At 41.7% G+C, this 26,346-nt stretch overlaps 1 protein-coding gene across 2 annotated transcripts in view; it reads left to right on the top strand.

Annotated features, from left to right (window-relative positions):
- The window catches only part of fam193b (family with sequence similarity 193 member B), a 44,033-nt gene extending 17,806 nt beyond the window's left edge, over window positions 1–26,227 (top strand). The window contains exons 2-10 of one of the 2 annotated variants that reach the window (XM_087282017.1): window positions 138–413; window positions 4,160–4,343; window positions 4,993–5,208; window positions 10,031–10,439; window positions 10,879–11,065; window positions 12,196–12,429; window positions 21,257–22,193; window positions 24,028–24,103; window positions 25,836–26,227. In XM_087282017.1, coding sequence (XP_087138143.1) covers window positions 138–413; window positions 4,160–4,343; window positions 4,993–5,208; window positions 10,031–10,439; window positions 10,879–11,065; window positions 12,196–12,429; window positions 21,257–22,193; window positions 24,028–24,103; window positions 25,836–25,932 — 2,616 coding nt within the window. In that variant the 3' untranslated portion in view covers window positions 25,933–26,227. Of the gene's footprint in view, window positions 1–137; window positions 414–4,159; window positions 4,344–4,992; window positions 5,209–10,030; window positions 10,440–10,878; window positions 11,066–12,195; window positions 13,268–16,670; window positions 17,097–21,256; window positions 22,194–24,027; window positions 24,104–25,835 lie in introns of those variants that run through there. The other variant, XR_015507861.1, reaches the window with a different exon arrangement.
- The last annotated feature ends 119 nt before the right edge of the window (window positions 26,228–26,346 follow it).

Raw genomic sequence — 26,346 nt, 5'->3', positions numbered from 1 at the left:
GTCCCGGCTGAGCCAGTTGTCACTTCTGTGTTGAGTTTGCATGTTCTCCCCATGTTGGCGGGGGTTTCCTCTGGGTGCTCCGATTTCCCTCACAGTGCAAACACATGCTGATGTGTTTGCTGTGTGTCTCTCTGCAGTCGATGCACACCTGTTGTCTGCTGTGCCACCGTGAGTTTAAGGACTGGGGGTCCGGCGGGGCAAACGGTCTGCCCGCTCACGGCTCCAGACTGGCGGAGGCGGTGCCGGCGCTCTCTCAGGCGCTGCTGCGGGACGCTCCGGGCCGGACGCTGGCGGACGCTGTGCCCTCGCTGTCGCAGTCGCTGCTGGGCGAAGTGCCGCTGTGGATCTGCCAGAGCTGCAGGAGGAGTGTGGAGGAGGAGGAGAGGAGGACGCTGCAGGAGCAGAACTCACAGGTGAGCAGAAAAGATGAGCTACACTAGTCATTGATTTGCCTTTGTGTTCACATCCTCAACAGAAATGACTGTGATTTGGCCGTGAACATCATCAGTTCACCAAACTCATCGCTGTTTACTGAGTGTAACCACAGGTACAGGGAGACTGGGGTGCTTTAAAGCCGCGATTCATCAGAGGATCTCACAGATGTTAGTTTATAGACAGCTGATCAGCATAACTTTGAAACAGGGCTGGGCTGATAAGCGATATTAGATTGAATCGTAATAATATTTTTATTAATAACAATGATAAGCTCTGGACTTTCTTTACTTTATGTAGATCTAAGAGCCAATAACATAACAGAAATGTGCAACAATGAGAGTCTTGAAGTGTGTTGACATTAGAAATGCACCGAATTAATGCACCGATAATAATCAGACCCTCTAATTTGTGTCTTCAGTCTTTGTTGGGGTACTCTTTTTAAATCTGGAAGAATTAAAACTGATATTAAAGTTTATTCAGCTGATTGGACATGATCTGAAAAGGCATAGTCCTGTCTATATAAAGGCCCAGGGTTAACAGTGCATGTTAAAGCACAAACCAAGCATGAAGACAAAGGAATTGTCTGGAGGCACAAGGCTGGGGAAGGTTACAAAAACATTTCTGCTGCTCTGAAAGTTCCAACGAGTGCTGCATTGAATAGAATAAAATGATTAAAAAGTACATTAAAGTCTATAAACTTGAAATAAAACATTCACAAAGGTGTGTCTTATGGAAAAACACTAATTGACTAGCGCTGCTTTCGCTTTTAAAAGAATCAAGCAGATTTAAAATCTAATTTGCAGAAGAGAAATGACAGGAATTTTGCAAAAGAAAAAGATTAAAGATATCAGGACTGTTAAATTATTATACTTTATTATATTCTCTCGACTTCAATACAACAGCTAAGATTATGGCTGATGGAGTGTAAAGCCCTCTCTCCTTCATGCTTCAGCAGCTCGTCCCACTGTTTATGAATGAGGAGTCGGAGAGAATGCGCTGTTTCACCTCAAGGTATTTAAGGGCGTACTCACACTATGCCATCCGTACCGTGCCCAGGCACGTTTCCCGGATCGTTTGAGAAGTGTGAGTGCGCTGAATCGGGCTCAAGCACGGTTCACTTGGCCGGCCCTGGCCCGGTTGGAAGAGGTGTGCCTGAGCGCGGATCACTTGGGCTTTGGTGCGGTACGCTTGTAGTGTGAGTGCAAAACGCGCCAAAGCCCAAAACTGAAACCGTGACGTGACTTTTAAGGGACTGTTTCATATGGATTTATTAATCATTCTTACTGTTCAGTGAACGCAACCTGCCGTAGTTTATTAAAGACGGAAACTCCTCACAGCACGCCAGCTGCGCGGCTTCAGCAGACCTCCTCATTCCTGCAGCACGAGAGCTTCATGATTGTTTATGAGCGCCAAAAGTGGCGGATCTGTTCGGCGAAATATCTGACTGCGTGTCACCGCATCCCTAAGGACTGTTTGGCGAAATATTTGATGGCATATCAAACGACTGAAACGATATAACTAGAGAAATCTCCACTGTGCTACTGGGTGAGAGCGTATGGCAAGCCGTTTTAGCATTTAAACCTTGTTCTGACTATCCATAAATATATTTAGACATATCTCTAATTATATTTTGACTAGTCATAATTATAATTCGACTAGTCAGAATGACAATTAGAGATATCTGCAATTACAATTGTACTAGTACAAAATCAGATTGGAGATATCTGCAAATATATTATGACTAGTCATATTCCTCCATTGACTTCTATTGAAAAATATTTGCAGAAATCTCTAACTGAGTTTTGACTCGTCAAAAATCCAATTCAAGATACCAACAACTGTAATTCGACTATTAGTAAATTAATTACAGATATCTTCAAATATATTTCTAAATATCTCTAAATATGACGAACTAAAGACATCTCTAAATGTATTATGACTAGTAAAAAGTCAGTTACTCAGTTTCGTACTAGTACAATTGCAATTGCAGATATCTCTAATTGTCATTCTGACAAGTTGAATTATAATTATGACTAGTCAAAATATAATTAGAGATATCTCTAAATATATTTATGGAGTCAGAACAAAGATTTAATTGCTAAAAAGGCTTGCCATAGAGAGCGCTTCTGAACAGCGCAGCAGCGATGACGTAAGCTTGCCGAGGCCCGATATGGTGTGAGCGCAGGCCGTCGGGGGAGACGGGAGGGGGGGACAAGCGTGCTTTGGCCCGGTTCGAGGCAACTGTACCTAGTGTGAGTACGGCCTAAGTAAAAACTAACACTGAGCTGCTCAAAAACTTAACAAAAATGCAACTCTTGTTGGTTGCACCCGCTGGATGCACAATGAACATAACACGCCATTCTTTTAATTCAACATTCGTGAAGTATGAACCAACCGCAGACGCTTTGTCTTGTTGGTCGCAACACTCTGCTTTATATTTTATTAGATTAGATTATTACAATAATCACACTTAGCTCTGCCATTGTTCTTCACCACATAAAGCCACTCTTTTGAGCACATGCGGTCCATCTGTAGACAAATGTTTAGATTATTATTGAAGGTCCTCACCTGTGGCGAAGTTCCCGGCAGAGTCGAGAGTGGAAAAAAATGTGCATCAGGTATCGGAACAAGTATCGGAATCTTAGTATCTAATCACCACCCTGTTTTATTACAAGTTGTGTTTTTAACGTTTAACAAAATATATATATCCATACACAAAGAAATAATCGTCATTATTAAGTGTGATTAACATTTTGAGCAAAATAATTGTGATCCGTGCAGCCCTAATGTGACTCTTTTAACACCTTTTGGAGGTGTCTATGTTGCTGAGCATTGAATATAAAATGTGAAGACTTGTGCGATCTTCACGCCCCATTCACACGGGGCTTCAGCATCAATGCTTGACAGAGGACGTGTCTGAAGTTGGGGCTGATGCGATTGTTATAACAGCGTCAGCCAATAAAATTAGTCAGCAATCGGCTACTGTCTGAGCTGGTGTATTTGCATACAGCAATCTGATTGGCTGACGCTTCCATTGGTGCTTGAAAAGTTGAACAAGTCCCAACGTCTGCAGCAAGCAGCGCCTCTGAAGCGGCGCCGACAGATCCACAGTGCAGTTCGGCAACGCCTGACGTCACCCATTTAAGGTGAATGGGAAGCTTTGAAGCTGACGCCCCGTGTGAATGGGGCGTTACGCTTCTCTCCTGACCTTGAAAATGTAATTGGCTGAATTGTAGAAAAGCTGAATTAAGATCGTGTGTAGGGTCGAATTGAGATTGTTATCTTTTTTTTTCCATTATTCGTGCAGCCCTAGAATGAATGCTAATAGTTTCCACAGAATAATCTTTTCTTCCACCTTTTTTTTTTTACATACGAAACATGCATTACAAATCTATAACATAATAACATGTTATATCATGGTTGTAAAACATATCAGTACAACCTCTTACAGTATATCGTAAGGTCAAGTGGTGTCAACGTTTCATAAACCATTGCTTATAGGTTGGCAACAATTTAATTTCCCATTTAAGCAATTTTGTCCTTCCAGCTAGAAGCATAGCAGACAATCACATTTTGCTTTCTTTTATTACACCATAAGGACAGTGGTGTAATGCTAAATATTGAAATCATGGCCTCAGCTTCTATGTAAGCTTTTAATGTGTCAGAGAGAAATTTGATGCAAGATTCTTCCAGTTTTCTGACAGCAGTATGTGTTGTCCCGCAGGTGCCGCTGTCCCACTCGTCCTCATGTAAGTCTCAGAGTTGTGGGAACGGTTATCCGGAGAACAGTTCGGTGGATTGGGATCCCAGCTCGTTTCTCTCGGCGCGCAAACTCTCCGGCCTGTGGAACTCAGCTCATTCTAATGGAGGATCGCACTGCAACCACAACCCCGCTGCGCTTTCACCCGGTAATGCTTCATCTTTCACACACCCGATTCTGGGTCACCAGAAATAATGAACTAACAATGTTGACCCATTTGCTGCATACTTTTGCTGCTTGTTTAAACTACTTACAGGGTTTTTACGCTTCTTGAAAGTACTTGAATTACAGACATGTGAATTCAAATCAATCAGATCAACATTGTGAGAGATGCAAAGAGACGCAAGTCAGAATTGCGAGAGGTCATTTTAATAATATAACCTTATTTATAAACTTTATTCCTGCTCCATTTAAATCCACACAAACATCTAATAATGTGTTGAAAGTATGCGTTTAGATCTCAGACTTCTGGCAGTTTCTTTGAGCATGAAAAAGTCAGAGGTGTGGGATATAAACTCAGGATTGCAAGGAGAAAAGGTCAGATATAAAAAGTGGCAATGGCCTCCTTTGTAATCTGTCTTCAGACCAAATCAATCTCATGCTCACTTGATTCATTTATTCGGTTCTCATCTGAGAAATAAGCAGAATAATGGACCGTCAAACGCGTGATGTGACAAAATAAACTCCTCCAGGCTGGATAAGAGGCATGCTGGCTTTCTTTAACAGGCACACAGAGCTTTAAATATAGTCTGGCTGCAGAAAAGAGCCAGAATGATGGTTATATCTCATCCTAACAGGAGGAACGTTGGGACCAGCTTGCCATGAGAAGAGGCCCTCTCATGATGCTCCGGGAAAAGCTGCCAAAACATTCGGCACTAAAGTCTGTCCCTACAGTCATCCCGCATCCCAGAATTCCAGTGCAGCTTCTCCCGGGACACTTTCTGCCTCCAGCGATGCATGCAAGACCAACCCCAAGCACTTCAAGACTATGTGTCGACGACCAACGCCTCCAGGTGAGGGCTTGTTTAAGCATTTAGCACTTTCCAAATGACCCCTGATTAAATAATCCTGTAAATTCAGTGATATGCATTAACTTTTACTACTGACATGTGTCTTTCACCTCTGTTATTCCCTTATAGAACCAGATGGTGTATTTATCTATGCAGTTGCATATTGATGCTGTGTTTATGATTAGGATATTATAGATTGCGGGTTGAAGTGTTCATTCTAGTTTTAGCGCAGTGTTGCAGTAGGAGGACTAATGGGGATGCTGTTGGATGACATGAATGCATGCACTACAGCTTTAATGTAAACCAGTGGTTCTCAAACGTTTTTCATCAAGTACCACCTCAGAAAAAAATTGTCTCTCCAAGTACCACCAAAATGAGCAGTATTGAAATACAGTAGGCCCAGTAAAGCAGCTACAACTCAGATTACATCAGAAATATAGGCTATATGTCATATATGACATATTATATACATCATTTTTGATCAATTTTGAAATGTGTGTAGCATGTACATGACAAAAATTCATTCCTCCGCGTACCACTAGAAGGAAGGCTGCGTACCACTAGTGGTACATAGGGTTGTAACGGTATGAATTTTTCACGGTATGATAATCGTCTAAAACAATACCACGGTTTGACGGTTTCGCGGTATACGGTATGTTACAAATGTTACAAAATAATAGAACAGTGAAGCAAATTTGACTTTTTCCAAATAATATATTTTTAGTTACTATAAACAACACCACTTACAATGAACAAATAAAAATAAGAAAATAATAAATAATGTGTCAAAGTCCAAATAAAGTCCAAATAAACATGGTGCAAATCCTCAGTAAAAAATAGATATAAATATTTACTATACTATAAATAGTTACATAACGAAACTAGATTCAATATGGAACATCCTTAGGTTTTATGTGCCAGCATGGATATGGTTGTCTATGGATATGGATTTGGATATGGTTGTATGCAATGCAGACAAACAGCTGCACCTTCATTTGTGTCTTTTGAAAACAGCAAGAGCAGCAGTTCGTCTTTGCTGTGTCACTGTTTTGTCATGTTTCTGTGCTGCTGTGCATGCAAAAGTACTTAGTATGAAAATTATTTCATGCAAAACTTTTTTTTTTTTGCGTTTTATTTAGCCGCGCATAAATGTATGCCTTTCTCTCATTCCGTGTTGTTCAAAAAGCTTGGTCCACAAACAAAAGCGAAACCTATGCTTATTGGTTGTGATATAGCGAGTTTGAACCAATCTGGGCATGGAGGAGGGACAATGCATCAATGTATCATGTCTGATTTGTCCAGAGACACAGTGACGAGCGTTTCTTTGTCAAATCAGCGTTGTCAAATGTTGATGACGTAACCGCACTGATTCCGGAGCCTCTGAAAGTCCGAATGTTATGTGATACAGCACTGGAAAGCTGAGATTCTCTTCTTTATGCCAATCTTTGAATTGTATGAATCGGATCAGCGGATCAAAAGTTATTAAACATTTAAGAGCAATACTTATTTTTAGCCGCGGGCGGCTGTCTCGGTCTTTAAGGGTTAAAACAGTTGATATGCAATTGTTCATGGTATGATAATCGTGCACGTTCAAATCGTGGTAAACCGTCATACCGGTATATTGTTACAACCCTAGTGGTACACGTACCACAGTTTGAGAACCACTGATGTAAACGATAACACTCAACATTTTCATATCCATACACTTACAGGTTACTTTTCCAGCTCTTCATGTTGCACTGCATTATGCAACAGCTGAAACCGTAACCAAAGTGTCAACTATGTGTCAGACCTCAATAAACAGTGCAAATGTGACTGTAAAGTGGCATAAGAGCATGTTGATGTTTACACAAACTTACATAAGATAGAATTATTATTATTAGGGGTGTCACGATTTCGATTTTTAATCGAAATCGATCGAAATTTATGCTCAATTTCGATTATCGAATCAAAAAATAGAATCGTCGATGCTGCCACGCCCCCATGTCACGTCAGCTTGGCTTGCCAAGCGGAAAAAACAGGCTTGTTAAACTGCAGACGCAGGAGACCCGTCGACAGAACTTAAACCCTCTCCTCTTTCAATGAAGTCGCCGGTGTGGAAGCATTTTGGATTTCCAGTGAGTTATGTTGACAACGTTCATGTTGTCGACAAAAAAAAACACAGTTTTGCAAGCTCTGCTATGTACGTATTACGTACGGTTCGTCCGATAGACAACACCGGCATCGTGATCCTCCGCCCGCCCCCGTTGCAAATCCGCTCGCGAAAAGTTCACACTCAGACCCTGTTTACACTGTCTTTGTTTTTAAATGGCATTTTAGAACGACAACGATTTGACATCCACAGTGGCGTGTAGCATTTCTGAGCAGCCCTCCTTCCTCTCTACCTCTGAAAATGCACATCACGTGACCACACACACACAGACGCACACACAGCCATGCGCTCGAGACAGCAGGTCCAGGCAGTCAGAGGACTGCTTCAATCTTTCACTCACTTGTACTTAGTCATTTTAGCGAACACCTCAGATACTGTTGGCTGGTTCCTGTTGGTTGTGCGTCTTTTTTACCGACGCCATTATAACGACACAGATCACTGCCTATTCACGAGTCCCGCAGAAAAAGAGATTGACAGGTGGTAATTATGTGTGTATCTTGCCTTTATTCATTTACTGTATGATTTGTTTATGGGTAAAACAAAGACCAGGCAGGTCAGGTAGTTTAAACGGTAGGCTACAAATAATTAATTGCTCATTAATTAATTAATTATTCATAATCGAAAATCGAATCGTGCCTTTAGAATCAAAAATGTAATCGAATCGAGGGTTTGGAGGATCATGACACCCTTAATTATTATTAGAACTACCGAATGCAGCAAAACTAGTAACCAAGCTGCTGATAAAAAGTCTTGATGCTTGTTGCTAGTATTCAGGTTAGTTGTGTCTGGCAGGCCACGTCATAGTATGTTCCCTAAAGCCTAGTTTACACTACAGGATTTTAAGCCTGATTTGAGCCAGATTTGGAAGTTAAGTAGCTCGCCGACGGATCGAGCTGTGATCGGGAAAAAATCTGCGGGTGCACGGCGCTCGCCAGTCTTTGTGTGAACTACTGAACAACGCGCCAACGCCTCGCAGATGGAAATCCAATATCTAGCATGCTAAATATTCCAGAGCAGTCGGCCGACTCAACCCCACATGCGGTCAGATGTAGTGACAAGCTGCAGCCAATGAGAGAGCATATCAGCATGAGCTGAATGCCTGTGTGATCAGAAGCTCAACAGAAACATCTGTGATTGGTCAGAATGGGCATCGGTGCACTCGCTTCATTCTGCGCTACCACAGACATGAGAGGAGGCTATAATAACAGTGGAGCTAGAATTCTGTAACTATTAGAATTACCATACTGCTCATTCTGACCGTTCGCATATAAAACGCCATACTGTCACAGCATATTTACATTCAAAGCTATTATTGAGATATTAAAATTAAGCTTTGAATATCTGGCATCATATTTAATGACACCATTACCCTAAAAATATCATCTTTTTTTGGTAATACAGCTTATAAATATGTAGTTAAGATACCAAAACACTTAAAGGTCTTGGCTTTCATTTTCACTTTCAAACAGGAGCTGTTACACAGCACAGAATTTTCAGTTTTGAAAGATATCTGAAGTAAATTGATGTTTTTGCCATCAGAAAGTTTTGTTTATGTTAGCAGGAAGTTGCCAGGCAAGAAAATACACACATATTTAAAGTCACAGCGAAAAGTATCAGACATGCATGCAGTCATTTTGACCAATATGGTAATTTAAAGCAGAAATGCTCAGTTCTTTACTGTTTTGTAATTAAAAAAATAACAATGTTAGAAAGAAATACACTGATATTTAGGAAACGGCAGGGTGATAGATATGTTAGTTTTATTTCAAAGAGTTTTAAAATTACAAAAATTAAAAACTCTCTGTGTATCTATCCACTCAAACCTTGCAGATGAGTGATTGCTGATGCATCAGCTGATTGACGATGTTTTTAAATGCTTCCTCGAATGCTTGAGTGCATCGTCTCCTTAAATACCGTGGCTGGAATGATATCACATGAAGAACCAGAAGGCTTTATATGTGCAACAATGTCAGTAAGTTGTGACAGAGACACAGGAATAAAGCTGGTTCGATTTTTTTCAAGGGGGCAACAGAAATTGTAAGAGCATTGATTACAAGTCTGAGAACAAATTCCAACAATCTTATCAGCAAAAAAAATGCGGAATTTTTGAGATGGGTCTGGCTGCAGACCTGGTGCAGTGCAATCTGAGCTGCATCCAATGCTTTTTAATGCGCTCACCTAACCCCGCCCCTAACCCTACCCATCACAGTGACATCACTCGCTCTATTGAGTGCATTGAGTCTGACATTGCATCGCTGAGTGATGCAGTCTCAGCTTGCATCATAAAGGCTGCATCCAGATACTATTGGAATTTTTTTCACAGGTGTCAACAGAAGAAAAAAATTGATGGAGAAACAACAGTCTGAAGTATGGTGGTGCTAATAGTAGAGAAAAGTATTTCAGAATTATTAAAAAAATGAAATAAAAACAAATAAAAATCAGGAGGAAAATGTTAAATGTTAAATGTTTGTTGTTTTAAATTAAAAATAAATTTAGAAACCACTACTTTATTGTGTGTGTGTGTGTGTGTGTGTGTGTGTGTGTGTGTGTGTGCGTGTGTGTGTGTGTGTGTGTGTGTTTTCCACACTAACTTTATCTGATTTGATGTTGTAAATAAAATGACGATTTTGTGACGAATAATTTCACGTAACCCAAATGCGTGTTTGTCCACAGGTGAAGCGTTCCACCCAAACGACCACCACCAGTCTGCAGACCTGTCAGTGCCGCCCAACAGTCCGACGGGTTTGTCTTCCCAGCATTCCTCACTGCTGCCTCCCAAGCAGAACTCCAGTCAGCATGTGCACGTCGGCTCTGCTAATTCGGGACTGCCTTCGCACGCTCCCTTTTCCCCGCTGGTACCAAACATTCACGCTCCCACAGCCAAGCACTCGAGCGGGCCGGACAGTCCGGTGGCCCTACACAAGCCCAGCGCCTGCAAGAACGCACACATTCCCGCTGTTAACTCGCAACACGGCAAACTTAGCAACTCGCTTATAGGATGCAGTCACCCGTGCAACGGACACAGTAACGGCAGCTCTGTAGCATCACCCAATGCTGGACACGTGACGCCTGGAGCCTGCAGGTGAGCACGGACTCTGTTCGGTGTGATGTAACCTGTGTGTACTGTTCAGCTTGACTCCCCTTTGGTTATGTTGGGGGCTGTTTTTGCCCCATTGACCCTCATTATAATCTCATTTATTGATCGCAAAGCCATGACCGCATATAATCATGCATGAGGTAGACATTTTTAGCAGCATTAACCCTTTAGATAGGCCTGTGAAGAAGAGTTTCTGGCTTTTATATGAGTTCTGTGGAGTAAAACCGCAGATTATAGTGTGTCCAAACACTCCAAAGCTAGAAACTAATCTTTTTTTGTGCACTGCAACTGATTTTAATCAGAAAAAAAATGACTAATCATCCCACTAATCAAACCAGCAACAGTCAAGAATGCATGATTGTATGCTGTCATGGCTTTGCAATTGAAGTGTGGTGTATGTTTTGTTGTGTGTGTGTGTGAGCAGGGACCAGGCTTGTAAAGGACACAAGGTACCCAACGGGTCGCTTTGTCACACTTCGCCCTGCGAGTTGGAGGAAGGAGATGATGAGGACAGCAGCTCTGAGCGCAGCTCCTGTGCATCTTCATCCAACAACCAGAAGGACGGAAAATACTGTGACTGCTGCTACTGCGAGTTCTTCGGCCACAACGCGGTACGCTTTCTGTCAACTAGTAATGGAAAGGAAAGAAACTAATCATATATACTGTATATTTATTTATATACAGTGTTCTCACAGATATCTCGTTTACATTAATATTTTCTTCAGTTGCTTTGTTTCCATTCAATGATATGAGTTACATTTATGCACAAAACTGGGTCACGAAACACCAGAACACATGTGTTGAGCTGTTGACAGTGGTATATGTGTCCCACACTGCTAAAAACACTATTAGGACACCTATATCTCACTAAAAAGTGTAAATTGGTTGTTTTTGCGTTATTTCCAGCAAGTTCGTAGTTCCGGTTTGAAACTAATTTTTGAAGCTGCATCACGACCATGAGATCTTATCGTGTATTCCAGCGTGCAGACTGGACGTCTATACCTGAGTGTGCCGTATTACGTCTCAGAGTGTGTTGCATTAATGCATGAGTAAAACTTGGTTCAAACCAATCAGCGCGCTCTATTGTGCAACTTCATTAATATTCATTACTGTCACAGTGTTTAGACGACAGAGACGCCACGTTGTGTTGGCAAAACAAGCGTGAAGTGTTGCTTTTATAGTTTGCTGCAGTGAAGTTTTGTTTTCATTTTCTCTCTGTGAGAGCGCAGCTGGAGTCACGTGTGGATTAACAGTGTACGCGACGCTCGACAACAATAACTTACGTGTCTAAGGAGGATTATTGTTTACCTGAGAGCTGTTCTCATCTGCAAACGCTGAGATCCGGATTCGCTTTAGTCTCCTCTTAATACAGACGCGGCTCTAGTTGCTGGTGATTGTCCTGTCTCTACAGATTTGGTCAGTGAGCGACCAGTGCTCTTTGTTTATTCAGTTTGTTCGTATCGAACTATTACACCGAGTGTAAACATGTTAGCACCACAACCAAACTTTAACCTCGTGTAGGATTTTTACCGCATTTTGCATTTTTGTTTCTAAAAAAAAAACTTTCTCTAGAAGAACAAATATTAGAGGAAATACTGTGAAAAACACCTGAATCTGTTCAACATCATTTGGGAAATATTTGACAATGAAAATAAATTCACAGGAGGGCGAATAGTTTTGACTTCATTTGTATTCAGTCATTATCAGCTCTGCTATAACAGCCCTGCTCTCCCCTGTCCAGCCTCCAGCTGCTCCCACCAGTCGTAACTATGCGGAGATCCGGGAGAAGCTGCGGTCCAGACTGACCCGTCGTAAAGAAGAGCTTCCCCAGAGGCAGGATCTGGACCCGGCTGCTCCCAGTGCCATCGACCACCGAGACGTGGACGAACTGCTGGACTTCATCAACAGCACCGAGCCCAAACCTGTCAACAGCGCCAAGGCGGCAAAGCGGGCACGGCACAAACAGAAGAAGAAGGTACGCGGGTCGTTTTTACCTCACTGTGTGTTTAAATATCACAGCTGTAATTACTTCTGAAGTTCATTGCAGTCTGAATTGTTTGCACACAATTTATACCTTCACTCTGAGATTTGTTCGTCATTGAAAAATCATTTCGTTTTTTTGCAACCATATAAAGCATCTTGAGAGGTCAATGAGGTCAATTTGCCCAGCCTTACTGTGCGTTCAGACCGAAAGCGACGAGAGTGTCAAAGTAGCCGGAAGTCATTCATTTTCAATGAGAGCCGGCGGCGAGGAGCAGCACGGCGCGTCTTCGCCGGTCTGGGCGTCGAGGAGAGTTGAAATCAAGTCAATTTTATGGTAATGAGCTATGACGCGGTTCAACTGCAACCAATCAGAATGAAGACGTCCACTGCTTGAGAGGAGTCCACAGAACACAGTCAGTGTGAACTTTGGTTCCGACCAAGCCGCAACCTCCCGCTCTCCCTCGGGAGGCCAATACGGAAGTAACTGAAACTGCAATTCATCGAAAATCCGCTAGTCCTGTCTCCATAATAGAACAAAGTTTAATTAAGCACACTGTTAGAATGGCCAACTTCCACAAAAGGTGTTTACAGCCTGCTACAAAGAGCGATTTTGGTTCATAAAGCTAATATTAACCTTCATGACAACTGTGAGGGGGGTGAATTTTTTTATAACTCATCTGTTTCCTTAATATTAGGTTATATTAAGTTTGCATAATTAAGGGCGTGGCCACTTGATTGACAGCTAGGTCTCGCTGGTCGCCGTCACTTCATCTTAGCTGACTCCTCGAGATTAGCCTCTGATTTCGGCATATTCATCCTATTTTTATCTTGTTTTTTGTGGCTTTACACAGTCAGTTGCCTTTAGGGATTATTTCCTACAATTATCAGATGATATGGGACGCTGTGTGCACTTAATTGTGCTCACAAACCATTTACGTGGCCTCCGTTTCCCATGTGAGTAAAGTTATATACTTGTATACCATCTCTATACATGTATTTGTTTTATTCAAGATCATTTATAATGCTCTTTAGAGCTGTAATGCACTCCACAGTCTGACAGACTGATTAGCTGTGGGCTCTAGATCAGTCATCTGAAGCGTTGTCATACAGTGTTATGCTGGAGTTCATCAATAGTCTTACATTAACTAACACAGACTATATCTGAAGTGTTTGGAAGTAATTTGCGTTTTCCTCCTGTTGAAAAACATCATAAGAACAATGTTTAGTGGCTCAATGTATAACAGCAGAGTTTTTAAAAGACTAAACACTTTATTTATGTGTACAGCCAAGCACATGTGGTCAGAACACAAGCGAGTCTCAGGGGATAAAGTATTAAGCGTTCTCCCAAAGTAAAGTGTGTCTGAACCAGGTCCAATCAAAATGCCAGCAGGTGTCTGTAGCTCCGCCCACTCTCCGCCTCTTTGCCCTTGTTGGATATCCCTCTGTGAGTGTGATGACGCGCGAACAAAATGGCGACGGTTGGCCACGCCTACTTGTGGCTTCTTTTGCGCCTATGGGTGACGTCACGGACACTTCGTCCATATATTTTACAGTCTATGGTTCCAACAACAGTTGTTTCCAAGGGTTTGATTATTGCGGATTTCCAATTATTTGCAATGTTTTCTTACAGGCACATGCATTAAATAAACTACTAGCGAGTTACTGATGTGCATTAATGTTATATTTTTTTCTTTAAAAAAAGCGGGAATCTCATGCGACAATACAAAATAGTAGGGGTGCTCAAATTTATGCTCAATTTCGATTATTGAATCAAAAATAGAATCGTCGATGCTGCCACGCCCCCATGTCACGTCAGCTTGGCTTGCCAAGCGGGAAAAAACAGGCTTGTTGAAGTGCTTGTTAAACTGCAGACGCAGGAGACCCGTCGACAGAGCTTAAACCCTCTCCTCTTTCAATGAAGTCGCCGGTGTGGAAGCATTTTGGATTTCCAGTGAGTTATGTTGACAACATTCGTGTTGTCGACAAAAAAACCCCCACAGTTTTGCAAGCTCTGCTATGTACGTATTACGTACGGTTCGTCCGATAGATAACACCGGCATCGCGATCCTCCGCCCGCCCCCGTTGCAAATCCGCTCGCGAAAAGTTCACACTCAGGCCCTGTTTACACTGTCTTTGTTTTTAAATGGCATTTTAGAACGACAACGATTTGACATCCACAGTGGCGTGTAGCATTTCTGAGCAGCCCTCCTTCCTCTCTACCTCTGAAAATGCACATCACGTGACCACACACACACAGACGCACACACAGCCATGCGCTCGAGACAGCAGGTCCAGGCAGTCAGAGGACTGCTTCAATCTTTTACTCACTTGTACTGAGTCATTTTAGCGAACACCTCAGATACTGTTGGCTGGTTTCTGTTGGTTGTGCGTCTTTTTTACCGACGCCATTATAACGACACAGATCACTGCCTATTCACGAGTCCCGCAGAAAAAGTGATTGACAGGTGCTAATTATGTGTGTGTCTTGCCTTTATTCATTTACTGTATGATTTGTTTATGGGTAAAACAAAGAGCATGCAGGTCAGGTAGTTTAAACGGTAGGCTACAAATAATTAATTCGTCATTAATTAATTAATTATTCATAATCGAAAATCGAATCGAATCGTGACTTTAGAATCGAAAATGTAATCGAATCGAGGATTTGGAGGATCATGACACCCTTACAAAATAGTACTGCTGCTTCAGGATATTTCAGACATATAGACACAAATTGGATAAGTGGAGCAAAGCCAGACCACATGCAACTACAGGGTGGGCCATTTATGTGTTCAATGTGCTGCCCGTTGTGTTGGATTGTCAATGCAAGCCTCTTCTCCCACTCTTCATGCACTGATAGCAACACCGCAGGAGGAATGCCAGCACAGGCTTCCAGTATCCGTAGTTTCAGGTGCTGCACATCTTGTATTTTCACACCATAGACAATTGCCTTCAGATGACCCCAAAGATAAAAGTCTAAGGGGGGCAGATCGGGAGACCTTAGGGGCCATTCAACCAGCCCACGACGATCAATCCACTTTTCAGGAAACTGTTCATCTAGGAGTGCTCGGACCTGACACCCATAATGTGGTGCTGCACCATCTTGCTGGAGAAACTCAGGGAACGTGCCAGCTTTAATGCATAAAGAGGGAAACACATCATCATGTAGCAATGTCAAATATCCAGTGGCCTTGAGGTTTCCATTGATGAAGAATGGCCCCACTATCTTTATTGTCTATAGTGTGAAGATACAAGGTGTGCAGCACCTGAAACTACGGATACTGGAAGCCTGTGCTGGCATTTCTCCTGTGGTGTCAATAAGTGTGTGAATAGTGGGAGATGAGGGTTGCATTGCACAATGGGCAGCACATTAAACACATTTTAAAAGTTGTATGAAACTTGTAAATAACTCATGACAGAATAAAGTTACATTAAAACCAAGCACACCATTGCTTTTCTTGTGAAAATCCCATTAAGTTTGATGTGTCACATGACCCTCTTTCTATTGAAAAAAAAACTAAAGTTGAATCCAAGATGGCCGACTTCAAAATGGCCACCATGGTCACCACCCATCTTGGAAAGTTTGCCCTTTCACATACACTAAAAACAATAATTGCCTACTCATATCAACCTTTATTTTACATCAACAGAATCGTGAGAAAATCCTGATCTTTATTTTAAGCAAAAAATCGCAATTCTCATTTTAGCCAGAATCGTGCAGCTCTACTGTATATTGGAACGGAAGTTAGTTGTTTTTACTTCTTTTCTTTTTTGGCCAAAAACATGCTCTCTCATTATTAGTGCTGTGTAGGCATCATCTATTTTACATAGATATAAAAATAAATTGAAACTATTGCATGTTTTATGATATGCTGTAATAAATGTAAACGCTTCTTATGATTCACCACATACATGTAAACATTACATGAAACATTAGGTCATGAAAAATGTCCTGGAATTTTTGTAGTGAATATGTGTATGAAGCCTGTCCCTCTCTCTGTCTGGGTGTCACTGCTGGTTCAGTGGAGGGACTAGAAAATCTAGAAAGTCAAAAATGAGGAAGTTTTGGACAAATAGTTCACTGCAACGCTCAAAACTAGTTTAAACTAAGCCCTAACTCAGCAAATGACCATGGAATAAGCGGGATAATCAACGGCTTGCTGTGCGTTAAAGGATTTTAATGTACTTTACAGAGATTTCCACATCGTGCATTTAAATCCTTCAATGCACAGCAAGCCGTTGATTATCCCTTAAACATTTATAAAAGCTTTTATTCTGGATGTGACCAATCACAATTAATCTTTTGGCAACCTTTTTGTTTTGTTAATCTTATTTCTAATAACTGATTTATTTTATCTTTGCCATGATGACTGTAAATAATATTTTACTAGATATTTTTTAGACACTTAACTAGGTTAATTAGGTTAACTTGGCAGGTTAGGGTAATTAGGCAAGTTATTGTATAGCAGTGATTTGTTCTGTAGATTATCGAGAATAAATATAGCTTAAAGGGGCTAATAATTTTGTCCATTAAATGGTGTTCAAAAAATTTAAAACTGCTTTAATTCTTGCCGAAATAAAACAAATAAGACTTTCTCCAGAAGAAAAAATATTATCAGACATACTGTGAACATTTCTTTGCTCTGTTCAACATCATTTGAGAAATATTTTAAAAAGAAGTAAAAAAAATAAAGGGGGCTAATAATTCTGACTTCAACTATATATATATATATATATATATATATATATATATTAGGGATGTAACGGTTCACAAAAATGAACCGTGACGGTGTCACGGTTCGGTACGTTTTCGATACAGCAAAAAAAGAAAAAAGCTAGAGGATTTCTCATTAATTTTTTCATGTATTAAAACTAACATCATTTATTGCAACTTCCTGATGCCTCCTTGAGTAGCTAGAGAGGCAGTGAAGGTCCTTTGTATTTGTGACGCGCTGGTGGCTTTAGACAGACACACTGAGCCCAAGATGTTATAAGGAAAACTTTATGTAAACTTGAAGCATGACAAACAATACAACAATTTGTGTCGTTGAATACCTGTTTTGTATGGAGCCGATTATTGCGTTGTAGTGATGGTTGTTGCGTGTGCCGTTGCGATGCCGTTTTGCGGTCAACAAATAATACGACCAAACTCTCCTTCTCTCCTCCTCACCCGTTTGATTGTGCACGCGCTTTATATGTTCTAGCAGGTGCCAGTTATGCCCACGTGACCAAAACATAAAACATCACTGTGAAACCCAAACTAATCAGTATACAAATAAACATTATAATAAATGAAAAGTAATATGGCTCCTATATCATTAAAGTATGATCTTGTTTGTTTTCTTTTTCTTTAAACAGTGATAGAGCTGTACTTCCGGGGTTTCTGCTTAGCAGCAAATAAAACAAATCCTTTATACTCAAAACCGAAAAGCTTCCTTTAAAAAAAAAAAAATGTAATAGTGTAACAGTTAAACAAATAAAAATAAAAGAACAATTGAGTTTGTATATGGAACTCAGTTTCAATCCATCTTTAAAGGGTCACGAAACACCAAAACACATGTGTTGAGCTGTTGACAGTGGTATATGTGTCCCACACTGCTAAAAAGACTATTAGGACACCTATATCACGCTAAAAAGTGTAAATTGGTTGTTTTTGCGTTATTTCAAGCAAATTCGTACTTCCTGTTTAAAACGAATTTTTGAAGCTGCGTCACAGCCATGAGATAATATCGTGTATTCCAGCGTGCAGACTGGGCGTCTGTGCCAGAGTGAGTCTTATTACGTCTTACAGTGTGATGCATTAATGCATGAGTAAGGCTTGGTTCAAACCAATCAGTGCGCTCTATTGTGCAACTTCATTAATATTCATTACTGTCACAGTGTTTAGACGACAGAGACGCCACGTTGTGTTGGCAAAACAAGCGTGAAGTGTTGCTTTTATAGTTTGCTGCTGTTAAGTTTCGTTTTCATTTTCTCTCTGTGAGAGCGCAGACTCACGCGTGGATTAACAGTGTACGCGACAACAATAACTTACGTGTCTAAGGAGGATTATTGTTTACCTGAGAGCTGTTCTCATCTGCAAACGCTGAGATCCAGATTGTAGTCTCCTCTAAATAAAGACGCAGCTCTAGTTGCTGGTGATTGTCCTGTCTCTACAGATTTGGTAAGTGAGCGACCAGTGCTCTTTGTTTATTCAGTTCGTATTTTATTCGTATCAAACAAACTATTGCACCGAGTGCAAGTTAGCACTAACAGTTACAACCAAACTATAACCTCGTGTTGGATTTTTGTGACGGGAATAACACACGCGGCTTTCTGACGCTACCTGCCGTGTGCATCTAAGTTTCCGGGAAATGCTGAGTTTTTTTTTCTCTCATTCGCTGTGCGGTATCAAACATTGCATGAAAAATACACGCTTAGAGCAGCTCCTCGAATCAAATATCACGTTTGTCGCGAGGGAGATGACTGAATTCCCTGAATGAAAGAGCCAAACTGCAGTTAAAGTCCACCATTTAATAATTTGGCAAATAATTCGACTACAGAGGTCCATGTAAACACAGTCACATTGTCCGCTGTGGGTGTGTTTTGACTCTGAAATTCAGCGTGCCCAAATAGACACTCCAATACCAAGCCGCTTTTCTTCCTCTGACACTCCCCCCTAAACAGAGCTGGACACGCCCACTTTTCTGACTTTTTCCAAAGTAGAGGTGTGAAAACACCCTGCTGAAACGAGGGGGTTTCATGGCCCTTTAAGTATTTATTTTTTATTTTCAGAACGATAAGTGTCCACCTTTACCTCAGACAGCACAGATCTGCTTGATTTGACATTTCAGTGGATCTGAAAGCAGGAATTATCTGACTGAAATGGGCTTATAAAGGAATAATGTTACGGTGCTCTATTACATTTAACATTTTCTTAAAACCCAACATTTCCACTACCGATTAAGTCTCATATCCACAGCTATAAATGTACCGATTGCCTTGGTGATTTGTTTGAATCAGTAGGAATTGCCTGTCTGAATGCTGCGGCGTAGAGCTGCACAATTAATCGTTAAAAGATGGCGATCTCGATTTGACCCCCTAGACGATCTTAATCCAGCATTTCTACGATTCTGTCAATCATATTTTCAAGTTCAGGAGAGAGGAAAAGGCAGCTGCACGAGTCTTTTCATTGTTTCACACACACTGCTCAGTGACATTGACACCTCTAAATGATGTTGAATGAGTCGCATACTGTATTGATAAGGTATAATTCACCTAAAAATGTAATTTTTGTCTTCATAAAATGATGTTTTCGCGGCCGGGAAATCACATGTGACGTGAGCTGCTGACCATGAGCTGTTATCACAGAGAGGACGCGCGCTCTCTACTTAATGATAGACGCGCGCGCGTCTACTTTAGTGAACAGAACCTGCACATGTTGTGAGTAATAGGTAATACAGTTGTAAATAATATTCAGATTGTGGCACAGAGTGATCGTTTAGGAGCCGTACACGAAGTATGACAATCGCTTAGCAGTCAAAATGAAACCGAAAGTTCATTTAAATGATCATATCGCATTATAGAGTTATGATTACAGCAAGCGTTTGATATGTTTTTTCTTTCATAGTGAACACACAGTTGTGCATGAAAATAAATGTGTACAGTGTCAGTATAACTACTCTAGCCTATATAATGTTGAATATAATCTGATAATGGCAAATGTCTGATTTTACCAGTGAATTAAATTGTCTAATATGACAGATTGCAAGCATATATCTCAAACATAATAATTCAACATCAGAATTAATATAAGTAGAATAGAATTATTTATAGAAGCCAGTAGACCTACACATAATACTATTATCGATGTTGTGCCGTATGTTTGTTTTTACCAAACCTTTATTTTACATCTACAGAATCGTGAGAAAATCCTGATCTTTATTTTAAGCAAAAAATCGCGATTCTCAGAATCGTGCAGCTCTACTGTGGGGATAGTCCCATGTAGTGCGCGTGTTTCCAGTTTTTCGTCTAATTTCAGTTACTGATTCCGTGATGTCAGTGCAAATGAATTGACATGCTCAAATATTACCGCTAAAATAACTTGCCGTCATAGCAGATGTCATTGTTGTTGTTTTTTATCCACCGCTCTCTTACCATCCCCCTCATAACTTACAGAGAAACCAGTGCTCCCAAACGCCAGACCCGCTGTTGGTTATAGGAGGATTACATTAACGTTAAAGCCATTCTGCGAGCTAGTGCAGCGTGTGCCTGGCTGGAGTAGGGTTTGGAGGTGGGCGGGGAAGGCAGCATGTTGCCCGTCACCTCATTCGGGATGCCTTGTTGAGCATTGTTGCACTGAAAACATTATATTTGAACTTCATTCATTCATTTTGTTTACCTTAGTCCCTTTATTAATCAGGGGTCACCACAGCAGAAAGAACTGCCAACTATTCCAGCATATGTTTTACGCAGCGGATGCCCTTCCAGCTGCAACCTAACACTGGGAAACACCCATACACTTTCATATTTACACAAGACAATACAGCCAATTAGTTCATCAAGTTTCCTATAGCGCATGTGTTTGGACTGTGGGGGAAACCGGAGCACCCGGAGGAAACCCACACCAACACAGGGAGAACATGCAAACTCCACGCAGAAACACCAACTGACCCAGAAAAGGCTCGAATCAGGGACCTTCTTGTTGTGAGGCCACAGTGCCACCATGGCGGCCCAGTTCTAACTTCAATTCCTAGAAATCTTCTAACTTCTGTATTCTGCATGTGTGCTGAACAGTGACTGAATCCTCGTCTCTCTCTCTCTCTCTCTCTCTCTCTCTCCAGGAGAAGGAGCGGGCTCTTCAGTGCAGTATGGATGCAGTCGGCAGTGACCCACGCTCCGCTTCTCCTCCAGACCCCATGGAGGACTCGGCTCCAGATGCAGATGCTAACCGGCTCCTGGAGTGGCCTCAGCTAGAGCTGGAGCGCGTGAACAGCTTCCTGACCAGCCGCCTGGAGGAAATCAAAAACACCATCAAAGACTCCATCCGCGCCTCCTTCAGCATGTACGACCTCAACCTGGACGTCAACGACTTCCCCAAAAAAGCGGCGACGCTTGAAGGAAATCATTTGCTTTCTCACCTCAACGGATCCTCAGATCTGCAGCAGATCGATCTTGACCTGGCGCCGCTCTCGCTGAGGAACTTTAAGAGAGATTTAGACATCGTGAACGGTTGGGAAGACACGACAACAGCCGCCAAAGACATCCAGAGGCTTCACTCTACGCCCAGTCTTTCCAAACTCATCCGCGTGCGCTCGCCAGAACGAATCCCGGCTCCAGAATCCACCCAGAGCGCCGCTAAACCCGGTGAAGCGCTGCCCGAGATCAAGAGTTTAGCAGGAGCCAAGATGAAGAAGAGTAAAAAGCAGCAGGAGGTCAGTGGGAAATCATCAACGCATAAAGCGCAGGAGATAAAAGCGGCGGATTGTGATAAGAGCACTAAAGGGGGATGCAAAACACAGCAGGTGGATGCACAGAAGAATGGAAATAAGAAAGCGGAGGAGGTGAAAGTGTGTAAGCAGACGTCCTCCAATGGTCATCATAATACTGCGACAAACACACAGCAGAGGGCGAAAAATGAGCTGTCGGACACGCGGGGAAGCAGACCGGAGCATGATGGAGACACTAAAAGCATCAGCAACACTCCCAGTGCACAGCAGCCCAAGGGGAAGACTAAGAACAAGAACAAAAACAAGACGGAGAAGTCCAGTAATGCTATCGGTGAGTGGATTATTTGAAGTGTAAGGGCTGAGGTGTTGAGTTGCAATGATTCTGCATTGATTTATTAAATGTGATGTGATGTTTCTGAGCTTAGTGTTTATCAACAGACTGTGCTGTATACTTTACAAACAGCTCCTCTCTGCTTAATTCCTTATGCTTGAGCCTAACATAGTCATTAATAAAGTTTGGAAAGATTTAAGCATTTCAAGATTTTATTACTATTAAGATTAGAGCGCCGTATATGCTGTATAATATATATATATATCATGGTTTCCGCTACATTCATTCTTCCGTGACAGGGCGCCACACCAAAATTCATCCTGCCACGGCTAAATTACAGCTTCTTATTCAAAATATTCAGTCGTTTTTTTAAAATAGCGGGTTCAAACCGCACCGAAAAGTATGAAAAGGTTAGTGAATAATAACAGTACCAACTTTTCTGTGACCGTAGTAGTGCTGTGCGTTCTGTTTAACCCTTTAAACAGGCATGGGGTCATCAAACTCAGACCCGATAGAGGACTCGAGAGGTGAGCGGATCAATTCTTTTTCCGGCTCTAAACGCATATGATTGGCTTCTGCCAATGTGATGACTTGAAATTACCGATACTACCTGCACGAATGTGCACAAGCGCGGATGAATGTGCTTTTAAAATGAACGAATCGTTCATGAACGACCCATCACTACAGTTCAGTATTTATTATCTGCTCTGTTATAATGACTGTTTACATTTATTTGCTTCTCCAGCATGTCATCACAGTACTCTGAAACTATTTCACTACTATCTACATGGTTTCCGCTGCATTCATTCTTCCGTGGCGAGGCGCCACACCAAAATTCATCCCACCACGGCTACATTACAGCTTCGCATTCATAATATTTGGTCGTGTTTTAAATAGCATATTAAAACCGCACCGAAAACGTATGAAAGGATAAGTGAATAATAACAGCGCAAACTTTTCTGTGACTGTAGTAGTGCTGTGCGTTCTGTTTAACCCTTTAAGGTGACGTGCTGACTGACTGACAGACAGGTGTGTGATGCGTGAGACCAGCAAACACGGCGTAGCTCTCAGTTATGATGAACACAGTTTCCATAATTATACTTTATTTACAGATAAAGGTCTGTGGCTCTGCATATATTGACTTCATCTTGCTGGAGTTTATAGCCGTTTCACTTTACTTCAGGACGCATTAATGCTGCGGTCCGCTCCGCAAGTCTATCGGAGACATTCATAAATATTCCTAGCAAATCTAATAAATGTTGGAGACATACTCGCTACATAAACACACTAAATCACACGTTTATTTGAGGACGCGTTAAAAAATCTGCACTTCAGCAGCGTATATTTGAGGGCGCACAAGAGATTTTGTGCACGAACAGAGGAAATCGGCGCTCAAGCAGAGATTGGCATGCTCGTAGGCTATTACATGAATGCATCTCGACTTCTTATACTGCGACCATGACATTTGTCAATGAAATAACGCCACATGTAGTGGTAGATCTGTGTAAAAGTCTGCCGCCACAGCTGGAAAAAATCCTAGAGGAAACACTATATATATATATATATATATATACACACACACATATGCAACTGCAACTCCGCATACCCATTAAGACATGTAAAATTTTGCTCATACACAATGAAAAATATGAAAAGTATTACTGTAAACAATGTATTTTATGACACAACGATATAAAAAATAGAACATAATATGAAATGATCGACTTTTTACTTTTTCCACATGATTTATATCATCATATTGCACCTAGCATCATATTTATCCAAACAATTTCCTGCTCTTCGCTGCTTTAATTTGTCCATTTCTCTCTGTCAGATGATGTGTTTCTTCCCAAAGACGTGGACCCCACAGAAATGGATGAGATTGATCGCGAGGTTGAATATTTCAAAAGGTAATGTTTAATAGTGGTGTTTGCCAAAACAAAACATCAATATTATAATTACCACCATTTGTATTTAAACTACAGTACAAATTCAATCACAGCACTTTGAATAATACTTGTGTATGAAATGTGCTTTATAAATAAACCTGCCCTGCCTCACAGTTCAGTTTTTAGTGTTTATAAATATCAGTGTAGAACACAGAATGTGCTGCTCTGGTGCCGTATATGCTGCATATATACTCATGCAAAATATTTTTAAATATATGACAGAAACTTAATTATCATTAGATAAGAATCATTAATATGATTTTAATAAATGACAATATATGAAGTAATTTTTTCTGACTTTGAGTTTGTTGGTTATGTATGATGCAATATAGGACTCATAGCCCCGCCTCGTATCAAGGATTGATAGCCTTGCCCTAAAGGACTGATAGCCCCTCCCTAAAGGACAGACAACCCCGCCCTAAAGGACTGATAGCCCCTCCCTTAAGGACAGACAACCCCGCCCTAAAGGACTGATAGCCCCTCCCTTAAGGACAGAAAACCCCGCCCTAAAGGACTGATAGGCCCTCCCTTAAGGACAGAAAACCCCGCCCTAATGGACTGATAGTCCCACCCTAAAGGATTGATAGCCCCTCCCTTAAGGACAGACAACCCCACCCTAAAAGACTGATAGCCCCTCCCTTAAGGACAGACAACCCCGCCCTAAAGGACTGATAGTCCCACCCTAAAGGATTGATAGACCCTCCCTTAAGGACAGACAACCCCGCCCTAAAAGACTGATAGCCCCTCCCTTAAGGATTGATAGCCCCTCTTTTAAGGACAGACAGCCCCGCCCTGCCCTAAAGGACTGATAGCCCCTCCCTTAAGGACAGAAAACCCTGCCCTAAAGGACAGATAGCCCCTCCCTAAAGGACAGATAACCTCGCACTAAAGGACTGATAGTCCCGCCCTGAAGAATTGATAGAACCCCTGAAGGATTTATAGTCCTGCCTTAAAGGACAGAGAGCTCCGCCTTAAAGAAATGATAAGTTCGCCCTAAATAACTGATAGCCCCTCCCCAACCACTGATACCTTCACCCTAAATCACTGATAGCCCTTCCCTAAAGGACTGACTGCTCTTCCCTAAAGTACAGATAGCTCCACCCTAATGTACTGATAGCCCTGCCCTGAAGCAGTGATAGCTCCGCCCCAAAAGTACTCATAGCCTCACCTTAAAGATCTGATTACCCCGCCCTAAACCACTGATAGCTCTGGCCTAAAGGACTGATAGCTCCTCCCTAAAGCACTGATAGCCATGCTTTAAAGGACTGATAGCTCCTCCCTAAAGCACTGATAGCTCCTCCCTAAAGCACTGATAGCTCCTCCCTAAAGGACTGATAGCCACGCCCTATTGTACTGATAGCTCCTTTGTAAACCACTAATAGCCCCTCCTTAAAGGACTGGTTGCTCCTCCCAAAAGTACAGATAGTTCTGCCTTAATGTACAGATAGCTCCGCTCTAATGTACTGATAGGCCGGCCCTAAATCAATGATAGCTCCACCCTCCACATAGGCTCACCCTAAAGATCCGATAACCCTGCTTTAAACCACTGATAGCTCCGCCCCTGAATGACATCATTTATAACAAGCACTGCTAATTACATATGCAAATAAGAATTGATGATTTCATTGCATCTTTAAAGAGTGTCATTGATAAAATGACCTTCTTCTGATTTCTCTCTATTGCCTGGCCTCAGGTTTTGCCTGGACTCTGCTAAACAGACCCGACAGAAGGTGGCGGTGAACTGGTCCAACTTCAGCCTCAAAAAGATGCCCTCAAATGCAGCTCAGTAACAGACGGAGGAGCCGGATGCAAAACTGTACTGAAATCTCCTTTTGGCCTTGGGTTTCCTGAACCCAGCACTCGACCGGCCCGCTCACAGCCCTTCTGCCTCTCTATGCCACGGGAAATTGATTTCGACCATCATCATCATCATCAAACACTTTTTAATTTCTAGCTGCGTCCTGACCTCAGTCCCACTACGCTGCAGCTTGTGACGGCTAAAACACGATCGGGTACTGATCCACTGCTTTATATGTCGTATGTACACAGTTGTTTTTACAATAAAAACGTTTTTAAACAATGAAATGCGCAAGAATACACAGCGGTTTGCCCCAGCGAGCCTGTCCAAGGTACATTTTATAAGCTCAAACCACGCAAACGTTACTGTAGTCTTAGTATAGATGCGAAAACGTGGGATCGCTCAG

The sequence above is a fragment of the Danio rerio genome, chromosome 14, assembly GCF_052040795.2.
Source record: "Danio rerio strain M-AB ecotype USA chromosome 14, GRCz13ab, whole genome shotgun sequence".
NCBI lineage: Eukaryota > Metazoa > Chordata > Actinopteri > Cypriniformes > Danionidae > Danio > Danio rerio.
The sequence above is the reverse complement of the archived record's forward strand: the minus strand, read 5'-3'. Positions and strand labels throughout refer to the sequence as shown.